This window comes from Cervus elaphus, chromosome 4 (assembly GCF_910594005.1).
Source record: "Cervus elaphus chromosome 4, mCerEla1.1, whole genome shotgun sequence".
NCBI lineage: Eukaryota > Metazoa > Chordata > Mammalia > Artiodactyla > Cervidae > Cervus > Cervus elaphus.
This window is the reverse complement of record NC_057818.1, coordinates 43253779-43266849: the sequence shown is the minus strand read 5'-3', so window position 1 is coordinate 43266849 and position 13071 is coordinate 43253779. Positions and strand designations below refer to the sequence as shown.

Sequence of the window (13071 nt, the reverse complement as noted above, 5' to 3'; positions counted from 1 at the left end):
TATATGTGTGTAGGTATATATTGTTTAGTCACTAAGTCATGTCTGACTCTTGTGACCCCATGGACTGTAGCCCACCAGGCTCCTTTGTCCATGGGATTTCCCAGGCAAGAATACTGGAGTGGGTTGCCACTTCCTTCTCCAGAGGACCATCCCAACCCAGGGATCAAACCTGTGTCTCCTTCATTGGCAGGTGTATTCTTTGCCACTGAGCCACCAGGGAAGCCTGTGTATGTATGTATGTGTACATGTATATACACACACACACACACATACACTACATATGTATATGGAAATGCTAGTATGTTCTTCCTGCATCCCATGTGTTTTATATACTGCTTGTGTATGACCCACGTCATAGACCTCAGAGATCACGTATATCTACAGCATTCTTTCAAGACTGATTTGGCACACTTGGTCTTAAGCACCCCATGCTGAGTCCTACGGAGGATCAGCTTTCTCAGTGCTCAGAGATCATTCCAGAGTTGTGCAGGAATCAACGTTACACCAGAGTCCTTCTCCCTCAGTACTCCCTCTCCTTCTCACCCTCCACCTCCATTTAAAATATTTGGTTCCTTGTTAAGAGTAGGCATTATGTAATATCACTCATAACTTTTTCTCTCTGCCTTTGATCAACTTTGTGTTAACTGGATTTGTAATGGCTTAAACAGTGAAATTTACAGGCAGGTTAGCATAGTGCATAGTTATCCAAGGATTCTATTATTTACACATTGTGTTGTTTTATTTTAATACCTGCTACTCTTCTTACCTCCACTATTAGTTTCCACCTACACCTGTCTTTTCTGTTTCTATGGTTAGATTAACTATTGTACTTGTGTATTTTTGAATGAGGAAACAAAATGCTTGTGCTTTATCACTCAAGCTCTAGGTCAAATGTGATGATTCCTAGATGTTGGCTTTCCAAATTCACAAATCAGTGGCCTTGGCTAGTCTTTCCAATTTGTTCTAGACTGCGCTAGTACCATTCCCTGCAAGACAGGGTATATACAACAGTGTCTGCGGACCCTAGAAGCAGATACTTCTGGCTTCGGTATTCTTTTTTTAATAGGAAGAAGTAGGACTTTTAGCCATAAATGTATGTGTTTCTAAAACCCTCAAATTCAGATATTTTATCATTTCTTTTTTTGTATATATTTGTTCCAGGTTTCTGATGGGCTCAGAATATGTCCAAGTATATATTTATTTATTTATTAACTGTGCTGTGGCTTACTTGCCCCATGCAAACTCTTAGTTGCAGCATGTGGGAGTTAATTCCCTGACTAGGGATCAGACCCAGGCCCCCTGCACTGGGAATATGGAGTGTCAGCCACTGGACCACCAAGTCCCCCTAAAATATTTTTTAACCAACTCACACAATGGAATTGCTGATGGGTTGTTGGAAGGGATCTTGCTTTAGGGATACATGCCTTAGTCACCTGGAGCCCAGAGCAAAGATCTGGCCAAATATTTGCCCAAAGGCATCATACCAGGGAGCTTTGACCACACACTGGTTTAAACATGCCACTTGAGAGAACCAGCATTAGAAATACCAGTGATGAGAGCAGTAGCAGGGTGTCAACCTGCCAGCAGAAAGCAGGACAGCGGGGTTAGTCACAGCACAGGGACGGATTCCAGAGGGAACAAAGGTGGTGGTGTGGTTGCTGTGGCTGTTTAGTTGCTAAGTCCTGTGTGATTCTCTTATGACCCCCTGGAGTGTGGTCCGCGGTCTGCCAGACTCCTCTGTCCATGGGATTTCCCAAGCAAGAATACTGGAGTGGGTTGTTTTTTCTTCTATCATTTCTTAAATTATGGCTAATCTAGCACTGGGTTGAATTTTCACTAACACTTATCCAATCCTGGCCCCCAAACCTTCCTGAGTCCACCCGTGGATGTTGATAAACTTGCTTGAAGGGCTTATGCTTAAGACAAAAACCACTACAATATTGTAAAGTAATTAGCCTCCAACTAATAAAAATAAATGAAAAAAAAAAAAAAAAGAATTCAGAGGACTGATTGCATCTCATCAGGCCTGTGAGCTGCTAGGACTCAAATGACCTCAATAGCTGTGTGGGGACTGGAGTGGGTGGGCTTTGTCTGCTGTGCTCCCCACGTGATGGAGGAAAGAACACAGCTAACTCTGAGAGGTTTTTAATTACCATCTCTTGATGGCTTAAAATTTTTTCAGTCAAGATACCAGGAAACAAAGCTTGTTTCTTCTTACCATTGTCACCAACCAGCTCATTTGTATGAGCATGACTTCTCCATGGTGACACTATTCTCTCCACTCCCAGTAGGGAGAAAATTGGTTTTTAGGAGTTGAAAAAAGAATTTGTTTTATGCATTGGGTTGGTCAGAAAGGTCATTTGAATTTTCGCATGTTACGGAAAAATCCAAACAAGTATTTTTGCCAACCCAGTATAAAATGCAGATATACAGTATATCTAAGGTATTCAAATTTCATGCAGGAGGGGTGATCAGGAAAAAGAAGTCTAGAAAAGTTTCCTTAAGGAGGTGATAATGAGAAGAAGGTTGAAATGCTGATATAGATTAAATTTTGGGGATTGGAATCCTGACTAAATCCTAGCAGTAAACTTTTCTCTCTAGTGAATTTTCACTAGGCATGAGTGTGTGGCGGGGAGCAGGGGGGAAGATGGGAAATAATAGGTTACATCAACAAATAATGGTTAAATACAAGTGCTGCTTTGGGTTTTATCTTTGCCCCTTCTGCCTTTTTCCTTTGGAAAAAAAAAGAAAGTATTAGTCACTGAGTCACATCTGACTCTGTGATCCCCCAGACTGTATAGCCCGCCAGGCTCCTCTGTCCAGGGAATTCTCCAGGCAAGAATACTGGAGTGGATAGGCATTTCCTTCTCCAAGGGATCTTCCCAATCCAGGGATTGAACCCAGGTCTCCTGCATTGCTGGTGGATTCTTTACTGACTGAGCCATCAGGGAAGCCCTTTCTCCTGCCTGATCCTAATTCTTCTTGGTGGAACTACAGAGCTATGCCCCAGGCCCACAGGACAGTACCCCACAGAAACGAGGCTGGCTTTGGGGCTGGCCTGCAGGTATACTTCAGAATTAGGATTGCTCTGCAACCGGAGTCCTGCAGGTCAAACTGTCCAGTGTGATGGTTAGAAGAATGATTTTGGTGTGAGAGCCTTGCATGGTCTAAGGACATTTCCTTAGGACATAAGAACTTCCACCCTTCCCTAATAGTCCACTGCACTCCCATATAGTCAGCAGTTGGTTATACTGAATGCATACAATTTAAAGTACCATTCTTTTTCCTTGGGCCATTCTGCCAGGTTACTAGCTTATTTAACAAAAGAGGCATTCTTACATAGTCCTTAATAGCGGTTTATGGATGTGAGAGAGGGATTGATACAATGGGAGCAGGGTAATGTTCTGATACTTTATCCCAGGCCATTGTCTTTTGAGATGTGACATGAGTTGTATACAATATAGTCCAAGTACCAAATTTGTCTTTTTTTTGGGTCTATTTTAAGAGAGAGGATTATTTTGAGTTTTTGTTGTTCAGTCACCCCATCATGTCCAACTCTTTGTGACCCCACGGATTGCAGCACTTCAGGCCTCTCTATCCCTTACCATCTTCTGAAATTTGTCCAAGTTCATGTCCATTGCATCAGTGATGCCATCTTCTGATGCCCTCTTTTCCTTCTGCCCTCAATCTCTCCCCAGCATCAGGGACTTTTCCAACAAGTCAGCTGTTCACATCAGGTGATCAAAATACTGGAGCTTCAGCTTCAGCATCAGTCCTTCCAATGAGTATTCAGCGCTGATTTCCCTTAAGATTGACTGGTTCGATTCCCTTGCTGTCCAGGGGACTCTCAGGAGTCTTCTCCAGCGCCAGAGTTTGAAGGCATCGATTCTGCTGTGCTCTGCCTGCCTTCTTTCCAGTCCAGCTCTCACAAGTGTGTGTGGCCACTGGGAAGACCATAGCCTTGGCTATACGGACATTTGTCTGCAGAGTAACGTCTCTGCTTTTCAACACACTATGTTTGTCATGGCTTTCTGCCGAGAAGCAATCGTTTTCTGATTTCATGGCTGTAGTCACCCTCCACACTGATTTTAGAGCCCAAGAAGAGGAAATCTGTCACTACTTACACCTTTCCCCCTTCAATCTGCCATGGGGTTGGATGCCATGATCTTAGTTTTAAGCCAACTCTTTCACTCTCCTGCTTCACCCTCATCAATAGGCTCTTTAGTTCCTCTTTGCTTTCTGTCATTAGAGTGGTATCATCCGCATTTCTGAGGTTGTTGATGTTTCCCCTGCCTATCTTGATTCCAGCTTGTAACTCATCCAGTCCAACACTTCTCATGCTGTATCCTTCCTCAAAACACAAACCAGTATGGTTCTTAGATTCCTGTCCAAGGCTCTAACAGGAAGCTTTGATACCATGATTTATAAGGGCATTTAATGTCTCCCTGTCCTCACACACACTGAACACCCAAACAATGACAGGAGCCACTGTTTGAGCTCACAGATGGCCAGACCCTTTCTACCCATGGTTCCTGATCTTCACAACTCTACAAGGTTTAAGTATCACTGTTTTACTGATGAAGAAACCAAGGCTCAAAAGAAGGTTGAAAACCTTACTCAAGGTTACATAGCTTAGACCCAAGGACCATCCAGAACTGTCAGAACTTGACTAGGTATCTTACAGATGATCTTCTCCTTTAGTCCACATAACTCTGAGGTAGGTATTATAATATCAATTTGACATTTCAGAAAATAAAAGCAATAACTGAACTTACAAGAGGTTAAAACAGATAAAAGCAAACTATATTTCACACCAGCTAAGGCAGCAATACTCACTCTGCGTGCAGCCTAGTGGGCTGTCCAGGGACACAATGACTGCTTCCCCATTAGGAAGATTCACACTTTTTTTTTTCCCTCCTGTGATTATAAAGCAGGTTTTAAAAAGTGTCACACATAGGGGTTCAGGATGGCGGGGACACATGTATGCCTATGGCTGATTCATATTGATGTATGGCACAAACCATCACAATATTGTAAAGTTAATTATCCTCCAATTAAAGTAAGTAATAAACTGGAAGCTTTTAATCAGCACTGGCACAGAGAGCAGAGGGGTGGCTCCAACCGGGCAGGCTCTGAAGGGTTTGTTAACCTACACGGTGACCCTGCACGGGCTCGTCTCAGCGTCACGACCGCACCGTCTGCCTTCTCCCGCTTCATATGGACAAAGGCTTAGAGAATAAAGAACCTTGAGACCACTGGTTTCCCGCAATTATTAAATTATCTCTGCACAACTACTTTTTGTAGAATGTTAGCTGTAGAGGACCAGAAATAAATACAGCTTAAGATTTGAACCGTATCCTGCTGTACTTTTCTTAGAAGCCTAAAATAGAATTTTCTAACACCTTTTGTGGTTGGAAATACTGAATTTAAATAGAATTGCAGATACAAATATGTAGATTGACGTGTCTATTTTCGTAAAATGCAGCCACCATATTGGTGAAGTATGGATACTAAAAGTAATAAAATGACAAGTAGAAAAAAAAAAAACCCCAAATCTGGAGACAGGCACTGTAGTGACAATAAGCCTTTACATAACATTAGGGACTAATAAAAGATCTGAAAAATGAGTAACTTGCTTTATTTTGTTGAGGGTCTCTTCAGGTCACAATTTTCTGTTGTGTACATATTTAAGATGATATTCTTTATTGATAATTAAAAAAACAGGGCTTCTCTGGTGGCCTGATTAAGAATCTGCCTGCCAGTGTGAGGTACATGGGTATGACACCTGGTCTGGGAAGATTCCACATGCTGCCAGGCAGCTAAGCCAGCGTTCCACACCTACTGAACCGCAAGCGCCCTATAGCCTGTGCTCCTCCACAATGAGAAGCCTGTACCGCAACTAGAGAGCAGTCCCTGCTCGCTGCAACTGGAGGAGGCCCACACGCAGGAACGCAGACCCAGCACAACCTAAACAAATAAATCCATCTTTAAAAAATAAATTAAAAAATATGTTACTATTACTGATACCTGTGGCAATGACATGGATAATTATTATTTTAATTTTTAAGAGGATAAAACTGAGAAATTGGGGCTTACCTTGTGGTCCAGTCAGTGAAGAGTCTGCCCGCAATGCAGAAAACCTGGGTTTGATCCTTGGGTCAGGAAGATCCTGTGGAGGAAGAAATGGTAACCCCCTCCAGTATTCTTGCCTGGGAAATCCCATGGACAGAGGAGCCTGGTGGGCTACAGTCCATAGAGTCACAACAGTTGGACACGACTGAGCAACTAAACAATGACAAAGCTGAGAAATCAGAAAGATGAAAACAGTTGGATCTGACTGCATGGTTAAAGAATAAATAAAACTCCACTCACCTGTCTTGTCCTTTTCAAACAACAGCCCTATGTGCCTCTGAATTGCCATGGAAGTATCTGTCTTACATTCAGGTTTGCAAACAGTTCCAAATGGTTCCTTTACTATCTGGATTAAGTGACACAATTGGTTTAAATGTGGTTGAGTTAGGAAGCAAAACAGTATCAACATCTGATGATTTTTTTTCTATAAAGGTAAAAATTTATATTAGATGCCTAAAACTTTAATTCAAAGGATGATCTATTATAATCACCTTTTTTAAAGGCAAACAATGTAAACAGGAATTACTCATACTGGAAAAATAATCAATTGGTGAAAATCAATGTCATAACACTTTATGGTTCACATGAGAAAACTGGATACAGTATATTAATGTATCACCAGAAAAAGGAGGTCTACAGTTCCCCAACACAACATACACACTGGATTCTGCTGCACATTCAGGACTCTGGAAATGGTTTAAGCATCTTAGTCATTTGGATTCTAAGATATAAACCAAAACATACTATCTATCTATTGTATGGCACCAATTAAAAACAGAAACATCTCTAAGAAATTACAGGGCCAAGAATGTTTATTTTACATCTTTGCTGCTTGATATAGACTAATCTATGTAGGTGAACACTGTGACTATTTCTTAGATCTGCCAGTTTAATCAACAGTCCTACATCAAAGTCAACCACAACCGCACCCAACCTGAGTCTGGCTTTAGGCTCAGAGAAGCTATTCATTATAAAGAGGTGTATCTGAGGCTCTTCTTTACATCCTGGATTATGGAAGTCAACTGGTCACCACAGTTGAGTGGTTTAGCTGCCATGGTGACCTCCCACCACAGTTACATCACTGAAGGGGTGAAGGAGGGAGGGTACATTAGCACCATAAGGTTGCCAGGAGGAAAAGTTTAAATCGGCATTATTATTTAATTATGTTATTTTAAACAAATCATATATTTGGCTTTAAGTAGAGACAATGAAACAGGCTGAAGTAGTAAATTATGGGTAGGGCTGTAGAAGAACAGGAAGACTATAAAAATTACAGAGGGAAAGATAATATAGTTAGAAAACAGTGCTATATAATAAAAGTTTTCTTTATAAGAAGCCTTTTTTCTTTTTCAGAGCTTTAAAGCACAATCATACCACAGTTCTACATCAGAGGTCAGCAAACTCTACCAAATGATTTACCACTAGAACAGATCGTAAATAAGTTGGGTTTCATGGTGCATATATTTTGTAACAACTATTTAATGCTGCTGTTGTACCTCAAAATTAGCCATATACAATATGCAAATGACTGGTGTGGCTGTGTTCCAATAAAACTTTATTTACAAATAAGGGTGTCAGGCCAGATTTCAAGCAAGAGCAGTTAGTTTACTAATCCCTCTTCTAAATCACCACAGAAATACAATGTGAGCCACACAGGCAATTTAAAATTTTATAGCAGCTACACACAAAAAATAAGCAGGTGAAATTCATTTTAATATTTTATTTAATCCAAAATATCCCAAATATCATTTCAACAAGTAATCAATATAAAAAGCTATCAATGAGATACATTTAAAAAAATATGTCTTCAGAACTGTTGTATATTGTACACTTAGCATCCTAGTCATTACCAGTGCTCAGCAGCCACATGTGGCTGGTGGCTACCAAACTGCACCATATGTTCTGGATCTTCTGTGCTGGGGTTTCTACAGCTATCTGGAGGTTGGCAACAGTGTTGGGATTTGGCTCTTGAAAAGATAGGGGATATAATTATGCTGCCTCTGGGAGACAAGACGAGGGATTAAAGCTTTTGGGAAGAAATTATGTGGTCTCGGACACTAGCAGTTGAGGTAGCCCATGATTCTAGGGCAATGTAACTAGACCAATGATATAGTCAGACTAGCTTAACTTGCCAATGCAATGAATCAACACACATGCAAAATGCTAACTGCCATTACGAGAGCTAGTCTTTAGCACTTAGACTGTATCAGAATTTAAACCATATACGGATGTGGAAGATAGCTGTGTAGCAAGGAAAAAAAAACTTCAAAAATTAAATTGAATTTTTCAGAAGATTTAAACAGTCTAAATGCTTTTTCAATTATCTCTGTCTAACACAGTATAATGCTAGTCACCAATAGCATGTTAACATGTTTTTAACATGTTACTAAAAGGTAATCATAACCCTTATTTTAAGCCTGGGGAAGTTCTTCAGTATTTAAACCCAAATTTCTAAGTGATTAAATCAGCATTTCCAAACTAAGAATGGACATAACTTTTTGTTAATAAAACTTAGAGGCAAGTGTTTTTAACAAAAAATTTATTACCAAAATACAATATTAAAGTCAATACATGACAAACTCCTGTAAAGCAAAATAAATTATTCTAACATTGTACAGTATTCCCAAAGGTAGTTAAAGAAGCGCTAAGACCTTGCTTCACTGTTTATTGAACAGATAAACTGTTCCACCATGAACACAATCCTAGAGTTTTAGGCGTTAAGGCATGCAGCTTGCTGTGCAGGATAATTTTACAAAATGCAAATCATCCTATTTTAATAAGGTACAGTGTCAGAATTAACTGTAGTCTTTACATGTCAGTGTTTCGGAAATTTTCAGACTTTGGCTATAGAAGCAATGCCGTAGTGTTACACAATACTTATTTCTTAAAAAAATACATGTATTCATGTCCATGAATATCAAACTCAAATTTCTATTAAATATATTTTATAGAATATTACTTAGAGCACCTTGCTGTACAATAAAAAAAAGATTAAATAAGTGTCTATGAAAACTAAAAATATAGTAAGTCTCAATAGAGAAGCCTGCTTGTCTCTGTCAAGCCAAGTACATTGCAGGAAGATACAATGTAAACATAGGTGCCCACCGCTCAGATTTGTGAGAAGAGACAAAAAAAAAAAGTAGCAAAGCCACCGACAGCTACCTCGAATAGACGAAAGATCTAGAATGAAGGCTTCAGTCAGTGTCCCTACACTGCGCTGGCTGGACTCAGAACTTGAAGTCTACAGGTCAACTGGAATATAGGCATGGTACTGTTAGAACACTGGGGATACCAACCATATTCTGGGTTACTAGAGAAAGAGAGAAAATGATAGAGCCCTGATAAAGTATTATTTATAATGATCAGAATGCATCATCTTCCCCCTCCCCACCTCTGCCTTATCCAGTAAGTTTGTTTTAAAAACTATGGTCACTATCAAATCTTAGAATTTAAGTGTTGAGCGTGGAAAACAAATGCTGAGTTTTGTATAATAAAAGATCGAGTACCAGTAAATGTTATTCCTATATAAAGAGAATTCCTGCTGATTATTTTAATACCTATCTCTTCTAGAATTAAAATTGCATATTTAGTCTTCATCAGTACTTTTAGAAATACTCAATTGTTCTTGGTTGAGACAGTCAACTTAAGGCTTGTCACAAAACTAATGGGAAAGTACAGAACATTTTTGGTATATGGTTCCTCCTACAGGCCAGGAAAAAGCTTTTGGAGATATTTTAGGCTAGAGTCAGATGAATATTTAAAGACTTTTGAACTTCTGGGTTAATTTTTTTCCCATGAGCTAGGGAAATTTAAATTTGTGATTCCAAATGGAGAATTTAAGTAACAACCAATGGAAGTGGTTTAAGGAAATGAAGAAAGTTAATTCAAAAATTCACTGTTGAAATTTTGGGAATGTGTTTTAGTTATTAGTATTTTCCAAATGATTATTTAAAATTAAAGCCAAGGAAAATTTATGAAACAAAAAAAATTCTTCTAAGGTTGTCAATTTTCAGAATAATAGATTTTTATAAAGAAACACTCAGCCAGAGCCACCAGTAATGAAAAAACTGAGTGAAAACAATATAGTAAGGATGGAACCGTTTAAAATATTTCATTTGAATTTGAAATAAAATTTCATTGTGTCTTAATCCTGAAAACAGGAGAAAATGAGAAAACCCATTGTATGGGCTCTTGGGTAATACAGTTTAGTATATATGAATTCATCTTCTTTCTTAAAACCAGATATCAGAAATGGATTAACTTTCACAAATAAAGCTACCTAAATGAAAGAGCTGCAAGGTTACAATGAACTCTGTTTGTTCAAATATCACCATCAAATGAGATTAAAAAAAAAAAATCAGACAATATTTCAAGTGCCTGGCCCCACTTAAATAGTTTCTAATGCTATCTGAAAAATGTTAATTCATTCAATTCATACCTGGACTTTGGGAAGAGAATTCTTTCCTAAAATGTGTCTATAGAGTATCCTATTCAAAAAATTCTCTTTTCGATGTTTTCTAAGCTTATGAGAGTCACAGACTTAGCTCTAAAGGATGAAAAGTCAAGTTCAGAAAGAGCACCATGAAGGTGGCGCAATGCATGGTGCACCGGCCGCTTTTTGATTTGTAGGCAGAACTGACATTAACAGAACAATGCATACATAAATGATCAGGATTACAAAAGCAAAACCAAAAAACTCTTGTTCTCTTTACCCTTTGAAATACGCTGTAATACAAAATGTGTCTTTAATGAGAAGATTTCATCTATCTGATGGCGAGTTTTCACTGGCTTCGCATGTGTCCTATTGCACACCAAAAAAATTGCAATTTCCTGGATAGGAGAAACCCAAATGTTTTTTGTTATTAAAAGTTTTGGAAACACTCTGAATTTTTACTATATTTTAGCCACATTTGGTTATAGTTCGTATGCTAAGTATAACTAGATAAAAAACTAAAGGAAATAAAATCTCAATAGTAGTACTCATTTGAAGGGGCTTCTGAATTTCATCCCACTTCCCCTAAATTATTTTTATTTAACAGTTTAAACTATTTCCAAGGTCTCATGGCTAGATACAGGTTCCTACTTTGTTGTTTTAACAGACTTTTTAAGATAACAAGCATGGTCTAGTTTAGAAGAGTGGATTAGAACTAGGCCTATGTAACTACTGAGAAAACTGGTGTTTCTATCAACACTCTGAAAACAATCTCTGAGAAGTGCACTGTGCTCAACCAGGCACCATTTTTATGAATCTTAAGTTTTGATTTGAGGTTGGTAGGAATTCACCTTTCTCCTCTTTTGCTCACAAGACATTCACTGTAAATTTAAGACAATAATTTACTTTGTAAATGGTTACTTATAATCTAGATTTGGATCTAGAGATCTCTTTTCTTTCTAAAGAGTAAAGTATTAATAATATATCTCAGGTTGGGTATAGATTTATTCCTATCAATCTGGCAAAAGATTTCGATTGATCATCTCAAAGCCCTGTAATCATCTTATTTTTCTTGTTGATACCAAAAATCCCTTAGACACTTGCCTCCCATTTCTCACAAGAGGCCTGTCATTCATGTCAAAATTGAGAATGAAGAAAACTAACGTCTGCTCAAGACTGTGACACTTTAGTAACAGTACGTTTTGGAATAGTTCCTGAAAAGCCCCTTCTTAACTCTCTTGCTTGCATTTCTACACTATAATAAGCTTTTAATAATAAATACACCCAAACTAAGAGGTAACAGAAGGTTATTGTAAGGTTATATCTTGGCTGCCTCCTCAACCCATTTTCCCTCACTCAAAATGCTTAAATATTATTACCCCTTATCTATTTGGAATTTCTCTTATTACATTACAAATTTGGTTCCAAAGTCCCATCCGTCATTTCCTCAAGAATCACACCAACTATTTCTTCTATGTCTAGTAAGTTACTGGACAGCACAAAGGGCAAACTGCAGTTTAAAGGATTCTTCTTCGGCTGGTTTCCTCTTTGGATAACAATTCCATCTAATTTGTGTTTAGAGTTGTGTTGTGGTCCTTATTTAGGATGATGTTTACAATTTCGCCCTCATGCTCTTTCATATGATCCAAGAGATTCTCTTTGCTGGTAGATTCAAAACCACATATACAACAACAGAAGAGTAAAACGCAATACTCCACGCCAGGAGGGGCTAGACTGGAGTTTTTTTCTAAACTGCATGAGGTATTACTTGCAGGGCTTAGCTTCTCATTCTCGTTGGGACCTTTGACTTCACTGGGAGCCTGGGGAATCAGCTCTGAGGATGACACTAAATTTTCTGAACTTGCAGAAGTGAGAGAATCGGCTCTTTCTTCACTGCTGTTTAATACTGTCTTTCCAGAGGATTTCCCCCGAATCCTTAAAACAAAACACATCAAATCTTGAGTTGGTTATAATGCAGACTAGTAGATTTAACTCTAACTTTACAGAAAATGTATAAATATGTAGCCATAATTTATTTGTATGTAACAGTAAGATCAAATACCTGCCACTTTGTGAAATCGCATCATTGATAGCCTTGTTCACTTGCTCGTAGTTGTAATTTTGGTCGCTGGCATGTTTCCACATGTGAGACTTCAAAGAGGGAGGGTGGCTGCACACATAGCCACACAAGGAGCATCTGAAAACCGAGACGGAGGGGGTCAGACGATCCCACGGTTCCGGGGCAACCATTACATCTGTCCTCCTGAGGGCTTCAGATACCACATTTCACTGAATCTAAGACGCCACTGATTATGAGACATACTGATATCAGCGGCTAACCCGTCCTAGTGCGGATCTCTCAGAATCAATGAAATAAAAGTATTTTACATTATAAAGAAATTATAACAGTCAGGACAAACATCCCATATTACTTTAGCTGTCACAGTATTTGGGAAGATTTCTAATACACTAACATGCAAAATCTTTGCACTAAATTATTTAACCAC

General features: G+C 38.7%; 1 protein-coding gene across 2 annotated transcripts in view; it reads right to left on the bottom strand.

Moving 5' to 3' along the window:
* Window positions 1–10865: 10865 nt before the first annotated feature.
* ZNF507 (zinc finger protein 507) overlaps window positions 10866–13071 on the bottom strand; it is a 37836-nt gene continuing 35630 nt past the window's right edge. For both annotated transcript variants that reach the window (XM_043899051.1, XM_043899050.1), the window contains 2 exons: window positions 12627–12761; window positions 10866–12499 (listed from right to left, as the gene is read on the bottom strand). In XM_043899051.1, the coding sequence (XP_043754986.1) occupies window positions 12130–12499; window positions 12627–12761 (505 nt within the window). In that variant the 3' untranslated portion in view covers window positions 10866–12129. The remainder of the gene's footprint in view (window positions 12500–12626; window positions 12762–13071) is intronic.